Source organism: Panthera uncia, chromosome A2 (assembly GCF_023721935.1).
Source record: "Panthera uncia isolate 11264 chromosome A2, Puncia_PCG_1.0, whole genome shotgun sequence".
Taxonomy (NCBI): domain Eukaryota; kingdom Metazoa; phylum Chordata; class Mammalia; order Carnivora; family Felidae; genus Panthera; species Panthera uncia.
Genome location: NC_064816.1, coordinates 632,567 through 652,091, shown reverse-complemented (window position 1 = coordinate 652,091; position 19,525 = coordinate 632,567). Strand labels below are relative to the sequence as shown.

Below are 19,525 nucleotides of genomic sequence, written 5' to 3'. Positions count from 1 at the left end.
ATTCAAGATTCTTTTTTTAGATAAGCAGTACACTTGAAGAGGTACCGAGGTGCGTGCAAGGACATCCCCATCCCAAGAAGTAGGGACGGGGCGAGCGGTGACCACAGGAAGAGGTGGGACCGTTGCTTTGCGCCTCCGGGCCGGGGTTTCGAAACGAACCTCCCCTCCGTGGACTTCCAAGTACAACCTCCCGTCAGCTTACAGTAAATAATTCATTTGAGCACGGCTGTGACAGGTCGCCAGATGTCTGGGACTCTGTGCAAGGCCCGGCCAGGTGAAACTAAGTCAAGATCCTTTACGTGGCAGGCCACCAAAGGTCAGGGTCCCGAGCTGGGGACGCTCAGGCCGTCGGGGTGACGAGACCTGCCCCCTTTCTTTGTGTCGGGACAGGAACGGGAGCCTGGCCCCCAGACGAAGGCCGTCGTCTGCAGGAACCGGCCGGAGTGGCACTCGCGGCCCCCACAGCGCGCCCCACGGCCGCACACACAACGACCTCTGCCGTCGCGAGTATGACATCACAGCTCTCCAGGCAGATCGGCTACCCTGGGGGCCTGCCGGTGAGATGATGCTCCGGCCAGGCCAGACGCAGCCACGCGTGAAAATGCACGCGATGGGACACCGTGGTGGCGGGCTCGCACTGTGACGCGCGGCCCACACGGGGACAGAGTGGAAAGAGGCCGTCGCGAAGTGTGCGTTCCACGTGTTCTCGTGCACGAGGAGTCACAGCGAATGCCACAGCACAAGATGCCTGAGCGACACCGTGGACTCAGGGCCCACCTGGGGACAGACACAGGTGATCCGGAGGCAGACATGCACGTCGGGCTGTTTTGAAACTCTTTAATACTGGATACAATGCTTTTTAACATAAAAAAACAAATGTGCACCTTATGTTAAACAATACAGCACAGTCACAAATAGTAATATGAAGGAAAATAAAAACATTTGCTTCAAAAACCTTTCAGGAACTGTACCTTCCAAAAAAAAGCCAGGAAAACAGAAGCCACAGATGAGAAGCACGCACACTCCAGCCCCCGTGAGGACGGCACGGACCCACCGGCCACAGGACCCGCGCGGCAGCCCCTCCAGCGTCAGCACCGCTGACTCCTTTCTTCCAGGAGCTGGTTATCAAACATTTCTTTTTCCCTTCAGGAAATAAAAGGAGATAACCTCATTTTAATAATTCATTGTGTCTTTTTTTTTTTTTTTTTAGCGTTCGTTTATTCTTCAGAGACAGAGCGTGAGCAGGGGAGAGGCAGAGAGAGGAGACACAGCATCCCAAACAGGCTCCAGGCTCTGAGCCCAACGCGGGGCTTGAACCACGAGCCACAGGACCATGACCTGAGCAGAAGCCTCATGCTTAACCGACTGAGCCACCCAGGTGCCCCAGCAATTCATTGTGTCTTCAAGAGTAGGAAAGAGTCAGTGTTCCACGGGGACAGGGTCTCAGTTTAGAGAGACAGAAAGTTCTGGAGACAGACGCTGGGGGGCAAGACAGTGTGCGCGTACTCGACGCCGCTGAGCTGGGCGCGTGGAGACAGTCGAAGAAGGTGAATTCTGTGTTATGCACAACTCACGATTTTTTTTTAATAAACTCTTTAAAGAAAGTAAAATATCAGACTGTCCTCGCTAAGCACGCCCTGCTAAGGAATCACATAACCGAGGCACGGCGTGTCACACTCGCCCAGGCGGCCACAGTGACAGAAGCCACGGACGCAGACGGCGCCTAGCAAAGCGCCGGCAAGTCCACGTGAGCACGCGGCCCCGGCGGAACGTGAGGCCGCTTCGTGGGGCAGGAAGACCGGCCGCCCTGCCCTCGGTTCGAGGCCACGTCCCCGGGGCCCGTCTCCGGCACGGCCAGCGTCATTTCCGTGGTGCCCGACACATTCGTGGCAGGTAAAGGGTGCGAATACTCGTGACGCTCTGACGCCGGCGACCCAGGGCAGCAGCAAAGCGTGAAGACGGAGCCGTCCTCACCGGCGGAGCGGCCGGTCCCCGGGAGGTGCTCCGGACACGGGCGCCCCCGCCCCGCTCGCCCGAGAACACCGTTCCCCATTTGTGTGCGGAGGGCGCCACGCTGGACAGAGATCCCGGGCCAGAAACACCGAGTTTCCCAAAGGCCCTTCATGCTCCGCTTAGTGCAGCCGGGTCAACCCGCCCGCACGCAGAGCCACGCTGGCTCTTCCGTGGACCGTGACGCAGGAGGCCTCCCCACCCACCGAGGCACACACCGGCGGCCCGGGGCAGTGTGCCCAGCTGGCCCCGGACAGAGACCCTGGCCCGTGACTCTAGTTGAGTCTTCAGCCTGTCACAGCCACGCGGGCCCCGCCTGTTCCCAGCAAGGCCTGGCAGCAAGCCCAGAGACAGGATTAGGGGCTCTGGGGGCCAAAAATCCAAGGGCGGTGAACTATGCCGACAGAAGAGAAACATCTTGATCACCACATTCTTCTGACCGGCTAGGAACGGGCCAGGGCGAGTGCCGCCACGTAATCCTACTGTGTTTTCTCAGCGGCCACGGCATCGGGGCAAGGGGGAGAGAGTCTGAAATGAGTGACTGCAAACCGCGATTAGGCTCGGCAAGGCTGGCACGCGTCCAGGGAGCGGGCCCGGCGCTCGGCCTGCGGACCGCGGCGCGGGCCTGGGCTTGGGTCCAGATCTGCCTGCCCTGACCAGCTCGGGGACCCCGGGCCCCTGTCCAGACTGGCTAGCGGGGAACGTCCACCACTGGCTTCCCTGGGACCCCCGGCAACTCCCGGCCAAGCGCTGACGTGCATTTCGACCGTTCGCGATTCATTCCCCCGCCGGGAACCTGAGCCGGCGTGTCAGGAAGAGGGCCTGGGTCACGGCCGCCAGCCAACACGAGCCCTTCCAGACTCGCTGCCGCCGGTCGGGGGCGGCGCCCCGAGCAGCCTACCGGTAGCTGAGCGAAGGTCCTCGGAGGTACTTCGCCTCGGCCGTCTCGTAATCCACGGCGTCCACCGCAGCGATCGCACAGATGATGGCCTGCAAGAGGGCAGGGGGCGCTCAGCCGCGGGCGTGGGGCCCGGGGCAACTTCGGACCAGCCTCCGCAAACGCACACAGATTCCCTGAAGTCTCTGGACGTTTTTGAATGGCGTCAGTAATGTCGTGTCTTGGGGACGAGGGAGAGAGTTCGTGTCACTAGCAGCAGAGAATGGAAGGCGGGACCCAAACCAACCGGGATGTTTTAGAAAAGTTGTAAGCTTACTGTTCACACCACAGGGAAAACTACAAGACTGATGGTCCGAGCACGCGGTACATCTGGTGTTGAGTCCTCGTTCACTTTGTTAGATAACGGAATCATGGTTACGTCAGAAAGCCTTTTCAAAGAGCCTGTACGGGGCGCCCGGCAGGCTGGGCTCGTGGAGACCGCGACTCTTGGTTTCTGGGCCCCGAGCTTAGGCCGCCGTCGGGCATAGACGCTACTCGAAAATACGATCTTTAGGGGCGCTGGGGTGGCTCGGTCAGTCGAGCATCTGACTCTGGCTCACATCACCATCTCGCGGTTCGCGATTTCAAGCCCCACCTCGGGCTCACTGCTGTCAGAGCAGACCCCACCTCGGATCCTCTGTCCTCCGCCCCTCTCCTGCTTACACTCCCCCAAAAATAAATACTGAAAAAAATCTTTACAGGCCCCCCCCCACCCGGGCACTGATGACGTTGGGGCACGTTACTCTTGGGGGTGTCCCGGGCACTGTGGGGGTTCAGCGGCATCCCAGGACCCACCTGCTGGGTGGCCGGAGCCCCCTCAGCGGGAACCACAGCCGTCCCCGCTCGGGGACCAGCGTCTCTGGGGCAGAACCACCCTATTTGAGAGACACACGCCGAAGTACTTCAGGACCAAGAACTGGGGATCCCCCCCCCGTAGTTATGTGAAGAGAGAGCTAGAGGTACAAACGGAGAGAGGCCACCATTCCCCACGGGCTACGTGACAGTGTTTTACTTTTATACCAATCTGAAAGCTTCCAGTGTGTATAAAGTTACGGGTTTTTGAGCACGGTAATTTTCCGCACACACACGTACGCGCGAGCAAAGCCCCTGACCCTCCAGATAACCGGCGGGGTCTCGTGTGCTCCCGCCCGGCAAACCCCGGCTGCCGCATCTCCCCAAGCAGCTCCCGTTCTGGAAAAGTCCTCGCGCGCATACACGGACAAAGCACTCAGCTCTCGTTCTCCCCTCCCCTCTCCCCCCGACTGGCCACGAGGCTTAACCACGGAGGTCGTCACACCACCCACAGACAGGAGCAGACAGGGCGGGTGCCTGGCTCCACACCACGATGCCCCGCTCCCCCGTCCCCCGCAGACTTCCGGAGACCCCAGCCCCCCCGCCCCCCCCCCCCCCCACACTGCGGCCGGCGCCCCGGCTTCCGGGCAGAGCTGGGAGGGGCTCTCGCCAGGCGCCGGCTGCCGACCCCCCACCCCTCACCGCGCGGAACCGGCCTGCGGCCACTCACTTCAGGCAGAAGGACGTCCAGGACGAAGCGGATCCTGTCGGCGTTGATCCGTGCCAGCGCCCTGCTGCCCGTCTCCTGGTAGACGCCCTGGAGGTATTTCACCACCAGGTCCAGCTGCTCCTCGTCCTCCAGGTACGTCTCCACGCAGGTCACGTACTGGCCCGAGTTCAGGAAGGTCTTCAGCCACCGGGACGGCTTCCTGTTCCTCAGGATGGCCCGCAGGTGGCCCTCGGCGCCCCTGGCCTTCACGATGTACTCCACCAGCTTCTGGTTGGCCCGGTCCCGGGCAGCCCGCGAGCGGTCGGGGAGGACCTTCCTGCGAGGCCGCCTCCTTCCCTGAGGGCTCCCCGTCACAGGCTCCTCAGGGTCCCCCTTGCTCAGCTGGGGAAACCTGGTCCCCAACACGTCCTGCTGGATGGACTTGCGGACAGGGTAACCTGCGGAGCACCGACACGTCCTGGGACCGCCGGCCCGGCTGAAAGGACTCCCCGCCACGTCCCGTCGCTAACTGTGGCGCCCGGGCTGCAGGGGAGAGGCCCCGGGCCCCCGGGGAGGGCCCAAGACAACACGCGCAAGGCCTCCTCCTCTGACGGGTCCCCACATCCCTCCCCAGCTCGGCCCGATCCGAGTGTGGCCCAGGAGAGCGGAGCCGAGCGGAGCCCCCGGGCCCCCCGAGGAAGCACGGACTCCTCCGGCCCCACACCGGCAGCCGGGGACAAGGGGGTGCGGCGCACCCGTCGGTTAACCGAAGACCCGGGCCACGGGGAAGGCAGGCGCGGAGCACCGCCAGCCACGCTTTAGAGGCGAGGCCCGGTGCCCAGCGGACAGGGGGCAGGAGGCACGGCGGGGCCAGCCCCTGGAGATCCAGGCTCAGGCTCGGGCTACGGCACGGCCTCCACCCAGACATCCCCTCCCGAGCTTCAGACACCGAAGACAGCTGCTTCGCGGCCCTGAAGAGGAGTCGGCGGACTTACTTATATCAGCCGCGTAATATTCCAGGAAGGAGCCAGCAAAAGAGCCACAGCCTGCAGAGGGGGCAGGGGGGGAGCCCGGTCACCGTCAGAGGCGGCTCTGGAAATGCCCCAGGGTGGCTGGGTCAGGACACCTGCGTCGCGTCGGCACCGCCCAGACCGCTTCCAGCTGACGGAACCCAGCACTGCCGTCAGGGTGCCTCATGGCGCAGGGGGTGCCCAGAAGGGCCGCCGTCTAGACTCCCAACAACAGAACCCGGGACACACGGAAGCCAGCTCTCCACCTCCCGTCCACACCTAGCGGCTTGGCCCTCGCCTCTGCCGGGGACGGGGCTGCCCCGGGCCCAGGCAGGGAACCCACGGAAGCAGGCCTGCGCCCCGGCGCCCAGGCCGCCCCTCTGTCTGAGGGCTCGCGGGCCCACCTACCGAGCCGGACCCTGTAGTCCGTGATCAGGGAGACGCACCAGCCGATGGCCTGGTCGAAGTCCTCCTTGGCTTCGTTCTGCAACGACAAGGCCCGAACGCAGACGTGAGCGGGAGGCCACGGGGGCTCCTGCGCCCGTCTCCACGCCCCGGCTCCCGCGTCCGGTCAGCAGACGCATGCCGGGTGCGGCAATGCACACGGAGGCCCAGGTCTGGGGCCCGAGCTGCTCGGAAAGGGGTCACGTGTGAGCTGAGCACTTCCGGACAGGAGAGCTGGGGACTCTACGGGACAGAGGCGGACGCCCCCACACGCGGCTGGCGTCACCCTCACACAGGCAAGACTTGAAAGTCACACAACGTAAACCCTTCCGTCGGAAGCAGGGCCGCCCGAGGAGGAAGGACACTTGGCCACCGGGGGGGGGGGGGGGGGCGCGCGGGGCGCCCGCCTAGGCCTCGAGGTTTTCGCCTGCAAACCGAGGACCCCTGAGCCGGGACGGGGACCCACTACCTGAGCTCCACCTCCCGGGCCACCTCAGCCCGGCCTCCTCCTGTGGGACAGAGGCAGCGCAGGCGGCTCTGGAGGGAGGGGGCTCTGGGCTCGGCTGGGCTTGCTGAGCGGCCCCGGGGACAGCGGGCGCTCATCAGGGAAGCACAGGGCACGGCCCGTGGCCTTGACACCAGGACCAAAGCGGTGCAAAGAGTCGCTCCAGGAGGGGGCGCTCCTTCGGCCACACCGGCCTCTCGGAGACCCCGTGCTCCCACCCCACAGGTCAGCAGGAAGACAGGGAACAGACACCACCCCAGCGTCTGGATCACGTGAGGCCACGCGCCATCTCTGTCACAAAACACAATTCTTCACGTGGTGAGAGCACGCAGACCTCAAAGCAAGACTCCTGTCCTCCTCTCCAACTCCTCTGCCCTGGGAAAGCTCCCAGAGCCCCGACGGGAGACTGTGTTTCAGGGGGCGTGGAAGGTCCTGAGGCCACGGCAGGCCCCCTTAGAGAAAGAGACCCCGCCGACGGGCACCCTGACAGGGACAGGAAGCCCAGCGCAGGCTGCTGCTCAGGGGCCAAAGTGAGGTCACAGCAGACGAGACAGACGGACGGCAGGGCCACGGCACAGACATACGCCCATCAGCGGGAGGAGGAGGAGGAGAAGGGTGCCACCTTCCAGACGCCACCCACAGTCCTCAGAACCACACAACCCCTGGGGGGCCTCCACCCTTGAGGCCCCGGGAAATCCTGGCAAACAGCAGGGACAAGCCGCTCCCCCTACAGGAGGCTTCACCGTGACCTGAACTCCAGGAAGCCGCTCCCCAGGCTGGGAAAAGACCGGCACCCGAGGGAGGCCGGCAGGCCTCTACCCCCCGCTCCCCAGCCAGCCTCGCGTTTTGAAAGCTGGCGTCTCAGAGTCAAACAGACCACGTGTTCTATGGACATGTGGCTCGTGGGCTCATTGTACAATCAAGAGTCGACCACGGCGCTTCGGCGCGGGGTCTCGGCCACCGGGAAGCCCAGGAAGCCCCTGTGGGGCACCGTCACGGTCTCTGTCACACGGGCGGTCTCTGCACGACGGCCCGCAGAAGGGGCCGGCCTCGAACCGGGCAAACTGTCCTCTGCGCCAAAGCCCCACCTGTACGACGAGGGGACGGCTGGCAACCTCCCCCGGGACCGTGGTCCCCACCAGGCACAGCGCCGCGGACCAGATCACACGGGGAGCAGAGCCACCAGCCGCCAAGGAAGTCATTTATAGGAACACCGACAATCCACCTACCAGAAGTTCCTGTTTCTCTTTGCAGTCAAAGTGCTTCAATCTCCGGAGAGACACGGTGATGCTAGAAGCAGACGAGCAAAGCTTAACACGAAGGAACCTGGCCTCCCGACATGAGAAAACGTCTCCCTTTCCTCTGCTGAAACCAGTCAGGGCCACGGGGGCCTCTGCCAGCTCCGGCTTCCTGATCGAAGGCCATCGCTCTCCGGGCTGCCCGAGGAAGCCCCTCAGACACAGGCCCGGAGGTGACCGGCAGGCCCCGAGAGGACCCCTAGGGGACACAGCCGAGGATGCCCACGGGAGGCGGAGGCAGCAACCCAGGGCCAGAGGGTCAGAGGCCAGCTCTACGTGTTTGCCTCCAAAACGTGTTTCTGAAGTGCCCTTTGAGCAGAAGGGGATGTTCGTGTGCATTTTCATCCCGGACAGAGGACCAGTAGAGGGTGACCAGACAACCAAGCAAATGGCGGAAATCGGGGAGGCAGGCCGCCGCTCACAGCACCCGCCCGAGTCACAGTACGGTTTGTGGGGAATGGCAGGATCCAAGGGGCGTCCGGGCCTCACTTCAGAGCCGGCAGATAGAGCACGGACAACTGGACCTCTGACCGGTCCCTCTGTCTGGATTCTTTCCCCGGGAGCTGGATCACAGGGCCCCCCCCCCCCCCCCCCCCCCGACCTCAGTGCCCCCGAGTGGCCAGGCCTTCACCGGGGAACTATCTACAGAGAGCAGAGAGCTGGGTTACCCTCTCCCTTTCGGGTCCATGTGCCCCTCAATGAAGAGCACGCTGGCTTTCTTCTCCCTTCGCCGGATGCTCTTGACCTGTTGGCAAATCCGAGAAAACAAAGCATCAAGAACCCAGAAGAAGGCACAGGTCTGAAATACGCTCTTGACACGTTTCCGTTGTGCAGATGGGCATGAGCGGCGCGTGGCCAGGAACGTGGCCGGCTGGGAGAATGGACAAAGTCCGCGTGGGACACGCTCAAACACCGCCCGGCTGCTTCGTGCACTGCCGTCAGCGCTCACAGTGGAGCAGGACCACGCGGGCTTTGCTTCCTTTTCTTTTGTGACACAGAGCGCGAAGCCCACTGCTTCTGACCACCTGTGTGTGTGACACGTGGACCCTTCCCTGCCTCAGCAGGGCAAGCTCTTCCTCATTTTCAGTACGAGAAACGTGACTAGAGAGAGTGGCAACCAGCCGAGGACACAGGGAAGCAGGGTGCCTGACTCTGGCCAGCCTCCCCACCCCCCCGGCACCCCTCCGGGTCCCCGGCTCAGCCATAAACCAAGGGCGCACCCCAGGAACCTGTGAGCTTGGAGATCCGCTCCCCAGCGGGGCCCCCAGGGCCCTGGCGAAAAGGAGGAGGGCCGGGAAAAGGTGCCAATCGCAAGGGGCACGCGAGTGCTGAAAGTGAGCCGAGGGGCCCCGATCGACGACTCCCCACAACTGTGACCAGACGCTGACCCGAGGGCCACCCCCCACCCCTTCTACCTGAGCCTGTGCTCAAGCCACACGTTCTGCCCATATGCGAACCACACTTGCTGCTACGGCCAGTCAGCCCCATCCACGGAGGCCAGCCTCGCAGCAACAGGAGTGTCTCCCGACTCCGGCAAACGTCTTCCTTATTACACGTCACTGTCTCTGACCGCGAGTTAAAGAACTACAGCCAGCATTGCAGGGTCCTGTCCACACCGCAGGGAAACAGAGGAGGATACGGGATGGAGGGGCTGACAGCCAGGATGTTACCTTTGCCCAAAAAATAAACGGACAGCCTGCAGAGTCCCGGCCCGGAGAAAGCCAGGAGTTTGCTGCGCTGGGGCTCAGTCACTGCACGTGCGCAACCGGCCCCTGCCCCAAAACCTCACCCAGCTCAACGCTCCCGCGGGGGAAAGGTTTCAAGCGCACAACGTCAGAAATGAGCAAATCGCAGACCTCCTTCCAGGCAGGTTTTCCTGAGCCTGCCCGGCAGAGATTGGGCCCAGGACCCTCACACTCAACTGCGCCCAAATGATCAAACACCCCTTACTCAAGCAAACGTCTCCAGAAACCTTGCTCATAATTATATGCCCATCGGTTTTCCCCGGGGAAAATATCTGCCGGCGTCCAAATGACAACAGCAGAGCGCGAGTGAGCCGAAGGGTGGGGGTTGCCGCGGCGGCCCCCGGAGCCGGCCCCATGCTCACCACTGCTGGCCAGAAGGGGTACTTCTGGTGTTTCAGCCAGACCAGCATTCCTACTTCAAAGGAGCGTGGTTCTAGAATTAAAAAGAAACAAAGGCAAAAAGAACATTAAGTCAGCTCCCGGTCATGCACCAAATTCAACAACTTAAGAGAAAACAATTGTTGGGACTTGGCCTGAATCTGACGCGCCCCAACTCCGGACAGAGACCCCAGCGGCTGGGACGGCATCCAAGGGCCCGTCGTGAGCACACCCTGTGGTTAAGAGCTGGTGTCTTCACGGGACGATACGCCTGGTCACGCAGGTGGTGACGCGGGAAGGTGCCAGGCAGGGGGCACTCAGTACTACCTTTGCCACTTGCCTGTGAATCTCAAATTCTTCCAAAGTAGAACATTTTTTAAAAAGCGTGGCACAGAAACCCCAACGCGAGAACCAGATTCCTAGGAAGCTCATCAGTCTGAAAAACGGGACTCTTAAAAAGCAAAAAATAAAAAATAAAAAAACCCAAAAGGAATCGCCGAAATCATCATTCGCTAACTCCGTGTCTGTGAACAAAGTTTGACAGGATTTCCGGCCCCAAACCACCACACTGCAGAACAGAATCACAGTTGGAACTGAGACAATCAGGTCACAAAACCCCGCAGACACGAGGCCGCCCTTCCCTGCCTGGGGAGCCGCCCCGGCGACCAGCGGGCGCAGCCACAGGAGCACGGCCGGCAGGCGAGCGGACGCCTGGCATCCATCTGGCGAGAAGCACCCAGTTTCTGAGAGAACCATCAGGGCCCCGGGAGGACAAACAGGTCTCGGGAAACACCCAGAAGGACATCAGGCTGCCGGGGGGGGGGGGGACGGGGAGAAGACCAAACCAGGTGGAAGCACAAAACAGGGCCGAGAACAAGCGCGGCGGCTTCTCGGGGCTGTGGGGACCCAGCAACCCCCTCCGCCGGCCGCGACCGAGAGGAAAACGCCTTTGAGGAAGAAGGCCCAGTGTCCCTTCTCCGGCCCGGTGAGCTCTGCCCTGCTCCCTGCTCCCGGGAGCCAAGCCTACACAGAGCTACCTCCCAGAGGTTTGTGCCCTGCAGGCTGCAGCCCCCATGGTGGAACTATCTAGATAACTGAAGGTGGGGGAGGGCTCAGTAAGTAACAAATCGTTGCCATATAGGGTCATGGGAAGACCACGCAGAAACATAAAGCGTGTCCGGTCAACAAGTTACAAAAAGGAAACCCGCACGGAACGGGGCATGTCTGGGGAAAAGAGCCGAGTCTTAAGAGCGCGACCGGCACGGTGGCCTCCCGGGGTACGGTGGGGGCGACCCTTGAAGGAGGGGTTCCCCCACACTGTACTCTTTCTGCGACATCTTGTGAATCTATGTATTTCATGACGAAAAGGCTAAACAATATCGGACTACGTTCAAACGGATAGCTCAGGAGTAAGTCTAAACAGAAAATTCGTTCTGAACGATTTCCTCCAGGAAACAGACTAACGTGCTGTCGGTCGCTGGTTCAGGATCCAGGTCCGCGCCTCCCACCCTTCCACAGGGGGCCAGGGCACCTCCCCGCACGCATGTTCGCCGGGGGCCCGCGGCACGTGTGGGAGGGGCCCCGGGCCGGAGACCCTGCGTCTCCGGACACGCGTGCAAACGCCATCCCCAAAGGTCCGCGGGCGGCACCGGGCCACCCCCCCAAGAGTGGCGACGGACCGCTCTCTCCACTTGGCTGTCCTTCCTTCCCACGGAGGGGACGGGACGACACAGAAAGGAAGCAGCGAGGCGGCAGGGAGGGCTGGCCCGTCTCCTCCCAGGGAGTCGCCCTCCCCTTTGTGTGGTGATCCCCGTCAAGACAGAGCGCGCAGAACGCGGCACTTCTGAAGCTTCCGAAGCGGTCAGTGCAGCAGGAGGAAACTGAACTGGCCGGGGGCCGTCAGCCCCGGCGCCCCGCACCTTACCGTGGTACAACAGGATGCGGGGGGGCTCCTCTTCGTCCTCCTCCTCGTCCAGAACGGAACGGATGGGCGCACGCTCCACGGACTCCCCCGAAGTCGGACGGGCTGCCAATGGCATCAGGTTACTTACTTTCATCTCTACCGTTCCAGGAACTCAGCCCCAGAAACCGCGTCGTGATACGAGACCGTAAACGCAAAAGCAAAAGGTCCCGCGTCACGCACGTGTTCACCTTGCCGGATTCAAACAGGGCTCGCTTTGACTAACGTACGTTCCAAAGAAAAACAAACGAGAGGGAAAGGGGGTGGGGGAGAGGCAGAGAGACCGAGGGAGGGGAGAGGGCTCTGGTCTCCGAGAACGGCCGGCACACAAAGCAGCGAGCTCCGGCAAGGCGAACAAACAGGGGCCGGGAGAACGCAGGGTCACAGGGAGAGGGGTGCAGCGCACCTCCCCGCGGCCCCCGTAGGCGCTGGGACACGGCCTCGCCGAGTTTAAACTCACAGCAGAAACCCGAGTGTGCAGCCAGGGGATCTCGAGGTACCGAACCACGCAGAAATCAGTGGGATACCGCAACGGAAAAGACCGGAAGGAGCCACGGTGCGTGACTGCACACACACACACACACACACACACACACACAGAAGTGTGTCTCCATAGGGATTCTTAAAAAGTCAGGAGCCTGGGGGTGCCTGGGTGGCTCAGTGGATTAAGTGTCCGACTTTGGCTCAGGTCACGATCTCACAGTTCGTGGGTTCGAGCCCCACGTCAGGCTCTCTGCTGACAGCACGGACCCTGCTTTGGATTGTGTCTCCCTCTCTACTGCCCCTTCCCCGCTTTCTCTCTCTCAAAAACAAATAAGCGTTTAAAAAAAAAAAAAAAAAAAGGTTGAAAGCGTTCTGAGTTAATCACTTCTGAGGTTCTCGCCCGTTCAACGGGACCGGCTCCTGCAGGTTTCAGCATCAGAGAGCGTGCGGGGTGCGGCCACAGCGTCCCTCAAGCACCAGGCCCGGCCTCCAGTGACCCGTCCCCTCTCCGGCTCAAAACAAAACCAAAAACACAGGGATTTGGGAGGCGCTGGGCTAGTTACAACCCGATGGGAAAGACCACCTCAACAGGAACCAGGAAACATCTGCCCTGCATTCTGATCTGCTCTCCTTAAGCTCTAGTTAGAAATACACCAGGAGCCGGAGCCGGCCCCGCACGGACCGCGGGAGAACCCCAATCCGCCCTCTGCCAGCACAAGGCGATTCTCGGCCACAGACCTTTAGCTTCCTCCACGAGGACTCGAGGATCTCCCGTCTCCTCCGTGGATGCCCGGGGGGCAGGCAGGTGGAGTCTGGCAGCGCCGGGCAGAGCTCTGCATCTCCCGGGCCCCTGCCTGGGGGACGCCACTGCCCCCGGCTCCAGCCGAGCCGCGGGTGGCCTCTGGCCACTATCGGGGCAAGGCCGCTTGGCAGGGAGGCCTTGGGCATCCGGGCAGGCTGGGCGCCCTGGGGCTGGGGGCCCGGTGGGGCCAGGCAAAGGTAAGCTGGGGTCTCGTCCTTTGGCCCAGAGACCCTCCTCCTTCACTGTGGGAGGTGAGCGGGGGGCTGGCAGGCGGCTTTCTTCGTCGTCTCCCTCCGAGAGGGAAGGGGCACTCTGACCCACAGTGGGCTCCCGACCTGAACTTCTTCCCCTTTTGCTAGGGGTTGTCCGACTTGCACAGCACGTTCTCGACCCACTACCATGCTGAGAACCACCTCTGGCTGGCGGGACTACCAAGGCTTGTGGGCTTCCACTCTTCCTGAGCTCCTTCTTGTGGTCCACCTTGCACTTGGGGTCCTTTTGACAAGTGGGGGAACCTGACAGCCTCGGGTGGACACGTTCCCTCCTCTCGGGTCCAGATCTGCCCGGCACAGCCTCCTGGACGCAGGAAGAGGCAGGGCCACAGAGCAAGGAGGCCAGTTCCATGGGCTTCTCTCGTGAACACAGAGCAGTTCTTTCTTCCCTAGAAGGGCTTTCTTGAGGCAGACCTGTGCTCTCGTTCAAAACATCCAGGGCCACTCGAAGCGAGCGTCTGTAGGCCAGCTCCTCTAGGGGTTCAGCAGGAACCTCATTCTGGGAGGCTGCAAGAACGGGAAGCAGACAAAGCCTGGTGACGACCAAGCCACCGGTCACCCAAGGTCCTCCAAGGTCCTCGGTGGCTTTCACACCTGAAGGGAGGTCTGCCCCTCCTCAGCCACATCTTCCCCAAAGGGGGACAAGGCCACAAAACAACAGCTATTGTTTGGGGCCGCGGGGGGGGGGGGGGGGGGGGGTGGTCTGCTTTTCCAAAAACAACCTGACTGACCCTAACCTGCGTGGCTTACAAAGTTAAATCCCTCCAGGTCACCAAACAATGCAGCCAGCTACTCAGACGCTTCCTGCTTCCCGAATTGGCTCAGCCTCACAACTGCAAATTCAATCAGGTCAAGAAAAACCCTCGCCAACCCCATAAAGAACTCGCCAGCACCGAATTCTTGGGTGGCGCCCGTGAAAGGGACCCATTGTGGGCTGGTAGGTTTTCCATACTTCTTTGCAAAGCATTTCAAAGCCAGAAACGAGCATCACGAGCCTTGAGATTGTAGCCTGACCTCCCGGCTGCAACAGTTTTGTTTATTCATTCCGCCACACAGACCCGGACTGCTTATTTGAACAAGATGACGGATGCGATGTCACAACTCAGCGGGCACAACACCTATTGGCACGGTACTTTTCCCTGTTGAATATTAAAGGCTCCTACGAATAACCGGCCCCCGACATGATTGGAACAAGTGACGAGGAGCGTCCGAGAGGTGATGGCCAACGCCACCTAAGATGTGCCCAGTGGACGCCGCTTTGAACAAAAGCGGTTTTTCCAACGACAGGAAAATAGATCCTATTTCATAAACACCCCTGGAAGGACTCCCGGTCAGCCTTTTCACAAGACCAACGGCTCTCGGTATAGGGGGTGCGTGCCCCCACTCCAAGGCGACAGAAAGCACTTCTGCTTGGTCTGCCGAGTGGCCACCAGGCGAGCGGGCACTCAGCCCCAGCACCGCGAGGCTCGGGTGCTCCCACCTAGGAAAGGCGAAGGGGTGGGCCTCGCCCCCACCCAGGAGGGCACTGGCACACGGGGGGGCGTCCCACAGTGATGCTGGTCACATAGTCCTTTCTCCCCGGAGCCCAGCTAGGGAATGTAAATACGCAATCCACTGCTCTCAACCCCCGGGCAGACAAAAGAGCAGCGCCAAGACCGTTTCTGCAGTCTTGCTATGGGGCGGGGGCGGGAGGAGAAAGGACGCGTCTTCCCCCCTCTCCTCACGGAGGCAAACGCACTCCGGGTCTCATTCTTATGTACACCGGAGGCCACGGATGCGACCAGCAGATCCCAACGCTCGCAGACGGCCGCGCAGGGAGTCCGGAACAGGCTCGGTCCCAGGGTAGACTCTGCAAGGGTTTAAGAAAGTGGATCCATTTTCTTCTCCTCCTTCAGCTCAGGGTCCCCTGGGAAGCGGGGTCTGTCCGTTCTCCCACGCTGTCTCTCTGTTACCTAAAGACGTGCTCTTACCCAACGTGGAAGCGATTCGTTCGATGTGCGCCACCCTCAAGGCCTCCACTTCCGTGCTCCTCACCTCAATCCTGCGGGGACAGAAACGCCCGTTACCTGCTACCAGCCAAGGCCGCGAAGACATTTTCGAACGTGTTTTCCTTCAGATGACAAAAGAGTTACATTCATTTTCTTCCTTCTCAACCTCGCGCTCAAACCAAAAGTCACGGCCAACTAGGAATTCGTGTGCCTGAGGTTAGAGGCAGTGAGGACCCTGGTGAATGTGGCTTTTTTGCTTTTTTCCCTTTTAAGACAGAAAAGGTTGGCTGGATTTAAGAGTAAAAATGAATTCAAATTGTGACTTTCATGAGGCAAATCCTACTTTCAACTACACAAACGACTCCTTTGTTAGGTTCTCAGAGTAGAAGATAACGTCACTAAAAGCTGTTTACAGCCCAGCAGGTGTGTTTTAGTTTAAAAGGATGCGCTTTCCTTTTAAACTCGAGTATTCAATTACCTTCCCAGCCGCAGGGAAAGTGTGAGCTGGGGACCAAGTGAGCTTAGGAGGCGGCTCTGAAGAGGGACGGGGACCTGGGGAAGCTGTAACCAGAGCGGACGAGGTTTTATTCTCTCTGAATTGGGAATTCTCCCGTTAGACACAGCAATACCACAATTATACGTGATCGGGGCATTTTAATCATTCTGGCCGATATTTTGTTCTTCTGTCACCGGATAACAAAGGAGAGTAAGGCTGCCCCGTAGCCGAGCATTTGCCGTCTGAATGCTAAATAATAGCTTCTTACTGGACAGACAGGCTGAAACAGCAAACACACCAAAACTGACGGGCCCGTCACACGAGTTTCCGAGAAAAACACGCGCAAATCTGCGGGAAGGAACTATCCACATGCGAACCCCAACAAGAGCTTCCCCTGCGTGTCATTTTTGCTTGTTGTTTTTGTACCGCTCTCTCTCACACAGAGCCCTTCGTATAAATGTTCATTTCCAGACAGACGTTAAAAAAAAAAAAAAAATCAGCGTTTGCCTCTTAAGGGTATTATGAACACAAGTCAGTTACAGTAACTACAGAGTTAACGAGCGCTTAAGAGTTTACTTCACTTTTTGGCAGGGGGACAGTAAAAGAAATCCCATTCAGAAAAAAAGATAACAGTTAAAAAAAAAAAAAGACCCCACAACACTTAACTTTTCATCTAGGGAGAGTATTTGAACACTTAGAAAAAATTCCTTTTTCCTCTTATTTTTTGTTGCCACCTCCGTTCTGGCCAAAACCTATATTAAAAACATAAAGCAAAAAACAAAACAAAACAAAACAAAACCAAAAAAAAAAACAAAATCCTTGTTACTAAGACACAACAAACAGTTGACACAAAGCAGCACTGGGCAGCGCAGCCGCAGCCGGTAACTCTTAAAATATACCCCCCGCCCAGACCTCAGCAACCTCCTGTCTAATCCTGCCCTTTCACAGATGGGGAAACCAAGGCCCTCGAGGTCAGGGGCTGACCCAGGTGGGGAGCAGGGTCCCGGCCTGGCAGTGCAGCACTCTCCCTATCGCGTTGCTAGAAAGTGTCCCCGAGGCACTCCCATTATTTACTTCCACAAGGCTCCCTTCCAGATATTTCCTGGCATTACATACTGCCTCACAGGCCTTTTTAAAGCAGAGTCTGTTAATTTTCCTAAGTGTAAAAAAAAAGACACTTCTGGAAGCGTAACCTTGTAAGCAGCAGACCAGAAAGAACCCCATTAACCGGGCGATGAGTGAGGTTCAGGGCCAAGAGATCCGAGCGCCAAGTGCTCGGGCTCAATGATTTCACCGAAAGAACTCCTAGCTTCCTCCCGATGAAGATTTTACTTGTCACCCAAAAGTCACTTCTAATTCCTGAAATTACGCAACAACGGCTGTCACCTTTGCAGGCCATAATCGCTTTTCCCATCTGCAGAGGACATACTTGGCGTCGGTCATGACTTAGACTCATGTGGCAGGTGGTAGTGATTTGGCACAAAGTACTTGAAGGTCTGACTCGATGCGCCCCTGCAACAAGATTCGCACAGGGGTTCATAAAAGCGATAGCTGGCCACGTTAGCACAGACGGGACCCTCAAGGGCAAGGGTCCCTGGGGCTTCGCCCCGAGTTAAGAGGGTCACCCCTGTAATCCTGCGCGGAGATGCTCAGCGTCAAGAAGAAATGGCTGGCCTGGGTCCCCGCGGAGGCGCCCGCACTTCTCTTGGAAATAAAATGCAGCCGCCGCCCCCCACCCCCAGGGTCTGTCTGGCTCCTGCCTAAGTGGCTCCCGAGCAACTCTTCTGCGTGCTGAAGGCCTGCCTCCCACCTTCGCACGGAAAGCGATTTCAACAAAGCTTAAAACCCTCCCCCGTTTGGGGAGTGAACAGTTGCCCCCAGTTGCAAAAAAAAATAAAATGGGAGGAAATGACCGCTCTTTCGCCTGCTCTGGCCCTGGAAGGACGGGGACAGCTGCGGGCCGCTCGTCACCGCAGGGGACACACAGGCCTGGCTCCGCACGGAGAGCAGAGGGGGGCTCGTTCGCGCACAGAGGGGCGCAGGCGGCGGGCGAAGGCGGTTGCGGACGGGGATCCGGGGAGGGACGGGGGCGCACGCAGCCGACGAGGGGCCGCGGTGAACAGAGAAAGGGGCGAAAGCGGCGGCACCCTCCCCCCGCGCTCAACGCCCCGGGGAGGGCCTCCTTTGGGGGTTCGTTCCTCCCCCGCAGGCCCGGCCCGGCCGCCTCGGCCCCCGCCCGCCAACCGCGGGCCGCGGGGCTCACCGGGCGGCCGGCCTCCCCAGCGCAGTGGCCCCGAGCCCCGAGCGGAGAGCGAGGAGGCCGTGGCGGCCCAACGGCGTCGGCACCCGAGCCTCCCCACCCGAGCCCGCGCTCACCGCCTCCGCCGCCGCCGCCGCCGCTCCCCGCGGGCCGGGGGCGGGGCCGGCCTGGCGGCGCCGCCAAGCTCCACCCCCGCCGCCGACCAATGGGGCGCACGCCCCCGCCCCGGGCCCCGCCCCTTCCGCCTGGCTGGGCGTGAGCGCGCGGTTGACGGACAGGAGCTGGGCGGGCAGGCGGGCGGGCGCGCGCGCGCGCGCGCACGAGAGACAGAGGGACTGACGGGCGCCTGGAGGGCGCGCGGGCGCGAAGCCGAGGGGCGCGTAGCGGGCGGCGAGGGCGGCCGGCCCGGCACGCGAGCCTGTGAGAGGGTTCGGCCGAGTCCTCTTTGTGAACCCGCCTCCGGGCGGCGCGGCCCGTCGAAGGCGGCCTTCCGTGGCGCGAGAGAACCTTCCAGAGCCTCCCAGAACCTTCACGTTCCTGAGGCGCCACGTGCTGCCGCGGTTCCCACGGCGCAGCCTCCGGGAGCGGCCCGGGAAGCAGGTACCAGCGCGTGGGCCGGGCCGCGGGGTCGCGTCGCTTCTCTGCAGCTTCATCCCCGGCGCTCGGCGACGCATGACCCTCAGCAAGACGACCCCGGGGACCGCCCCCCGCCTCACGTCCAGCCGCTGTCGGGGGCGGGGGGTGAGGGAGGAGGGGAAAGCTGACGACGGGGGGGGGGGGGGGGGGGCATTCGGGGGAGGGGGGGGCAGAGGGGGAGGGGAGGGGACGCCCGGGGGGGCGGGGCGTAGCGGGCTGACCCCGGGGGCGGGGCTGACCCCTGGGCGCCGCCGGGAGCTGCCCCGCGGGCGGAGGGAAGGCGCTTCCGGCGGGCTCCCGCCTGCGGGCGCGGCTCGTGCTCTAGGGCTCCGGGCCCCGTGCCCTTTCCAGGCCTGACCGGGGCTCGAATGCACTGAACCTCTGCTCGAGTGTAGCTTCGGAGGCAGTTTTGAAACCGCGGTCGAGTCGTTTTAGGAAACTCGGACTCCGTTGTGGTTTAGCGTCGTAACCTTGGGTTTCGTGTTACTGGTTGACGAGCCAGCTTCGGACGCTCCCGGCCCCCCGTCACGTTCACGGGGACGAGAGGGGTCGTCCCGCCGGGTGGGCCGGCCGCCGGGCGTTAGCGGGCAGTGCGAAGTCGGGGCTGCGGGCCAGCGCGATGGGGCGCCGGCCTGGAGGGCAGCTTGACCAAGTTCTCGTCTGTGCCCTCCGAGGGTTCGGAGCCTCCAGCCGGGGTTAGTCGTGAGGATACGGTCGGATGTGCCCCCAGGACGGGCGGATGTGCCCCAAAATCTGGTCAGATGTGCCCCAAGACCTGGTCAGATGTGCCCCAAGACGGG

The 19,525-nt window shown here is 61.2% G+C and overlaps 2 protein-coding genes and 1 long non-coding RNA gene across 15 annotated transcripts in view; 1 reads left to right on the top strand and 2 right to left on the bottom strand.

The window, feature by feature from the left end:
- Positions 1 to 823: 823 nt before the first annotated feature.
- PWWP3A (PWWP domain containing 3A, DNA repair factor) lies at positions 824 to 18,293 on the bottom strand. 12 transcript variants are annotated; one of them, XM_049639499.1, is made up of 15 exons: positions 18,206 to 18,293; positions 17,216 to 17,341; positions 16,496 to 16,581; positions 15,316 to 15,455; positions 15,084 to 15,194; positions 13,010 to 13,852; positions 11,753 to 11,854; positions 9,813 to 9,883; positions 8,374 to 8,450; positions 7,637 to 7,697; positions 5,867 to 5,942; positions 5,444 to 5,494; positions 4,470 to 4,906; positions 2,912 to 3,000; positions 824 to 1,143 (listed from the first exon to the last, which is right to left on the bottom strand). In XM_049639499.1, exons 2-15 carry the CDS (start codon positions 17,270 to 17,272, stop codon positions 1,089 to 1,091), a joined length of 2,256 nt encoding a protein of 751 aa, XP_049495456.1. In that variant the 5' UTR covers positions 17,273 to 17,341; positions 18,206 to 18,293; the 3' UTR covers positions 824 to 1,088. The 12 variants fall into 12 exon arrangements, 11 of the variants coding, with proteins under 11 accessions (XP_049495456.1, XP_049495458.1, XP_049495457.1 ...); XM_049639501.1 differs by having other exon boundaries at positions 15,316 to 15,386; XM_049639500.1 differs by lacking the exon at positions 18,206 to 18,293 and adding an exon at positions 18,093 to 18,195.
- Positions 17,475 to 19,525, top strand: part of LOC125931057 (translation initiation factor IF-2-like) — a 32,641-nt gene continuing 30,590 nt past the window's right edge. Inside the window, exons 1-2 of the mRNA XM_049643180.1 lie at positions 17,475 to 17,572; positions 18,274 to 18,689. Of these exons, the coding sequence (XP_049499137.1) occupies positions 17,475 to 17,572; positions 18,274 to 18,689 (514 nt within the window). The remainder of the gene's footprint in view (positions 17,573 to 18,273; positions 18,690 to 19,525) is intronic.
- Positions 19,452 to 19,525, bottom strand: part of LOC125928800 (uncharacterized) — a 595-nt gene continuing 521 nt past the window's right edge. For both annotated transcript variants that reach the window (XR_007459756.1, XR_007459755.1), the window contains exon 4: positions 19,452 to 19,500. This is a non-coding gene — a long non-coding RNA (uncharacterized LOC125928800). The remainder of the gene's footprint in view (positions 19,501 to 19,525) is intronic.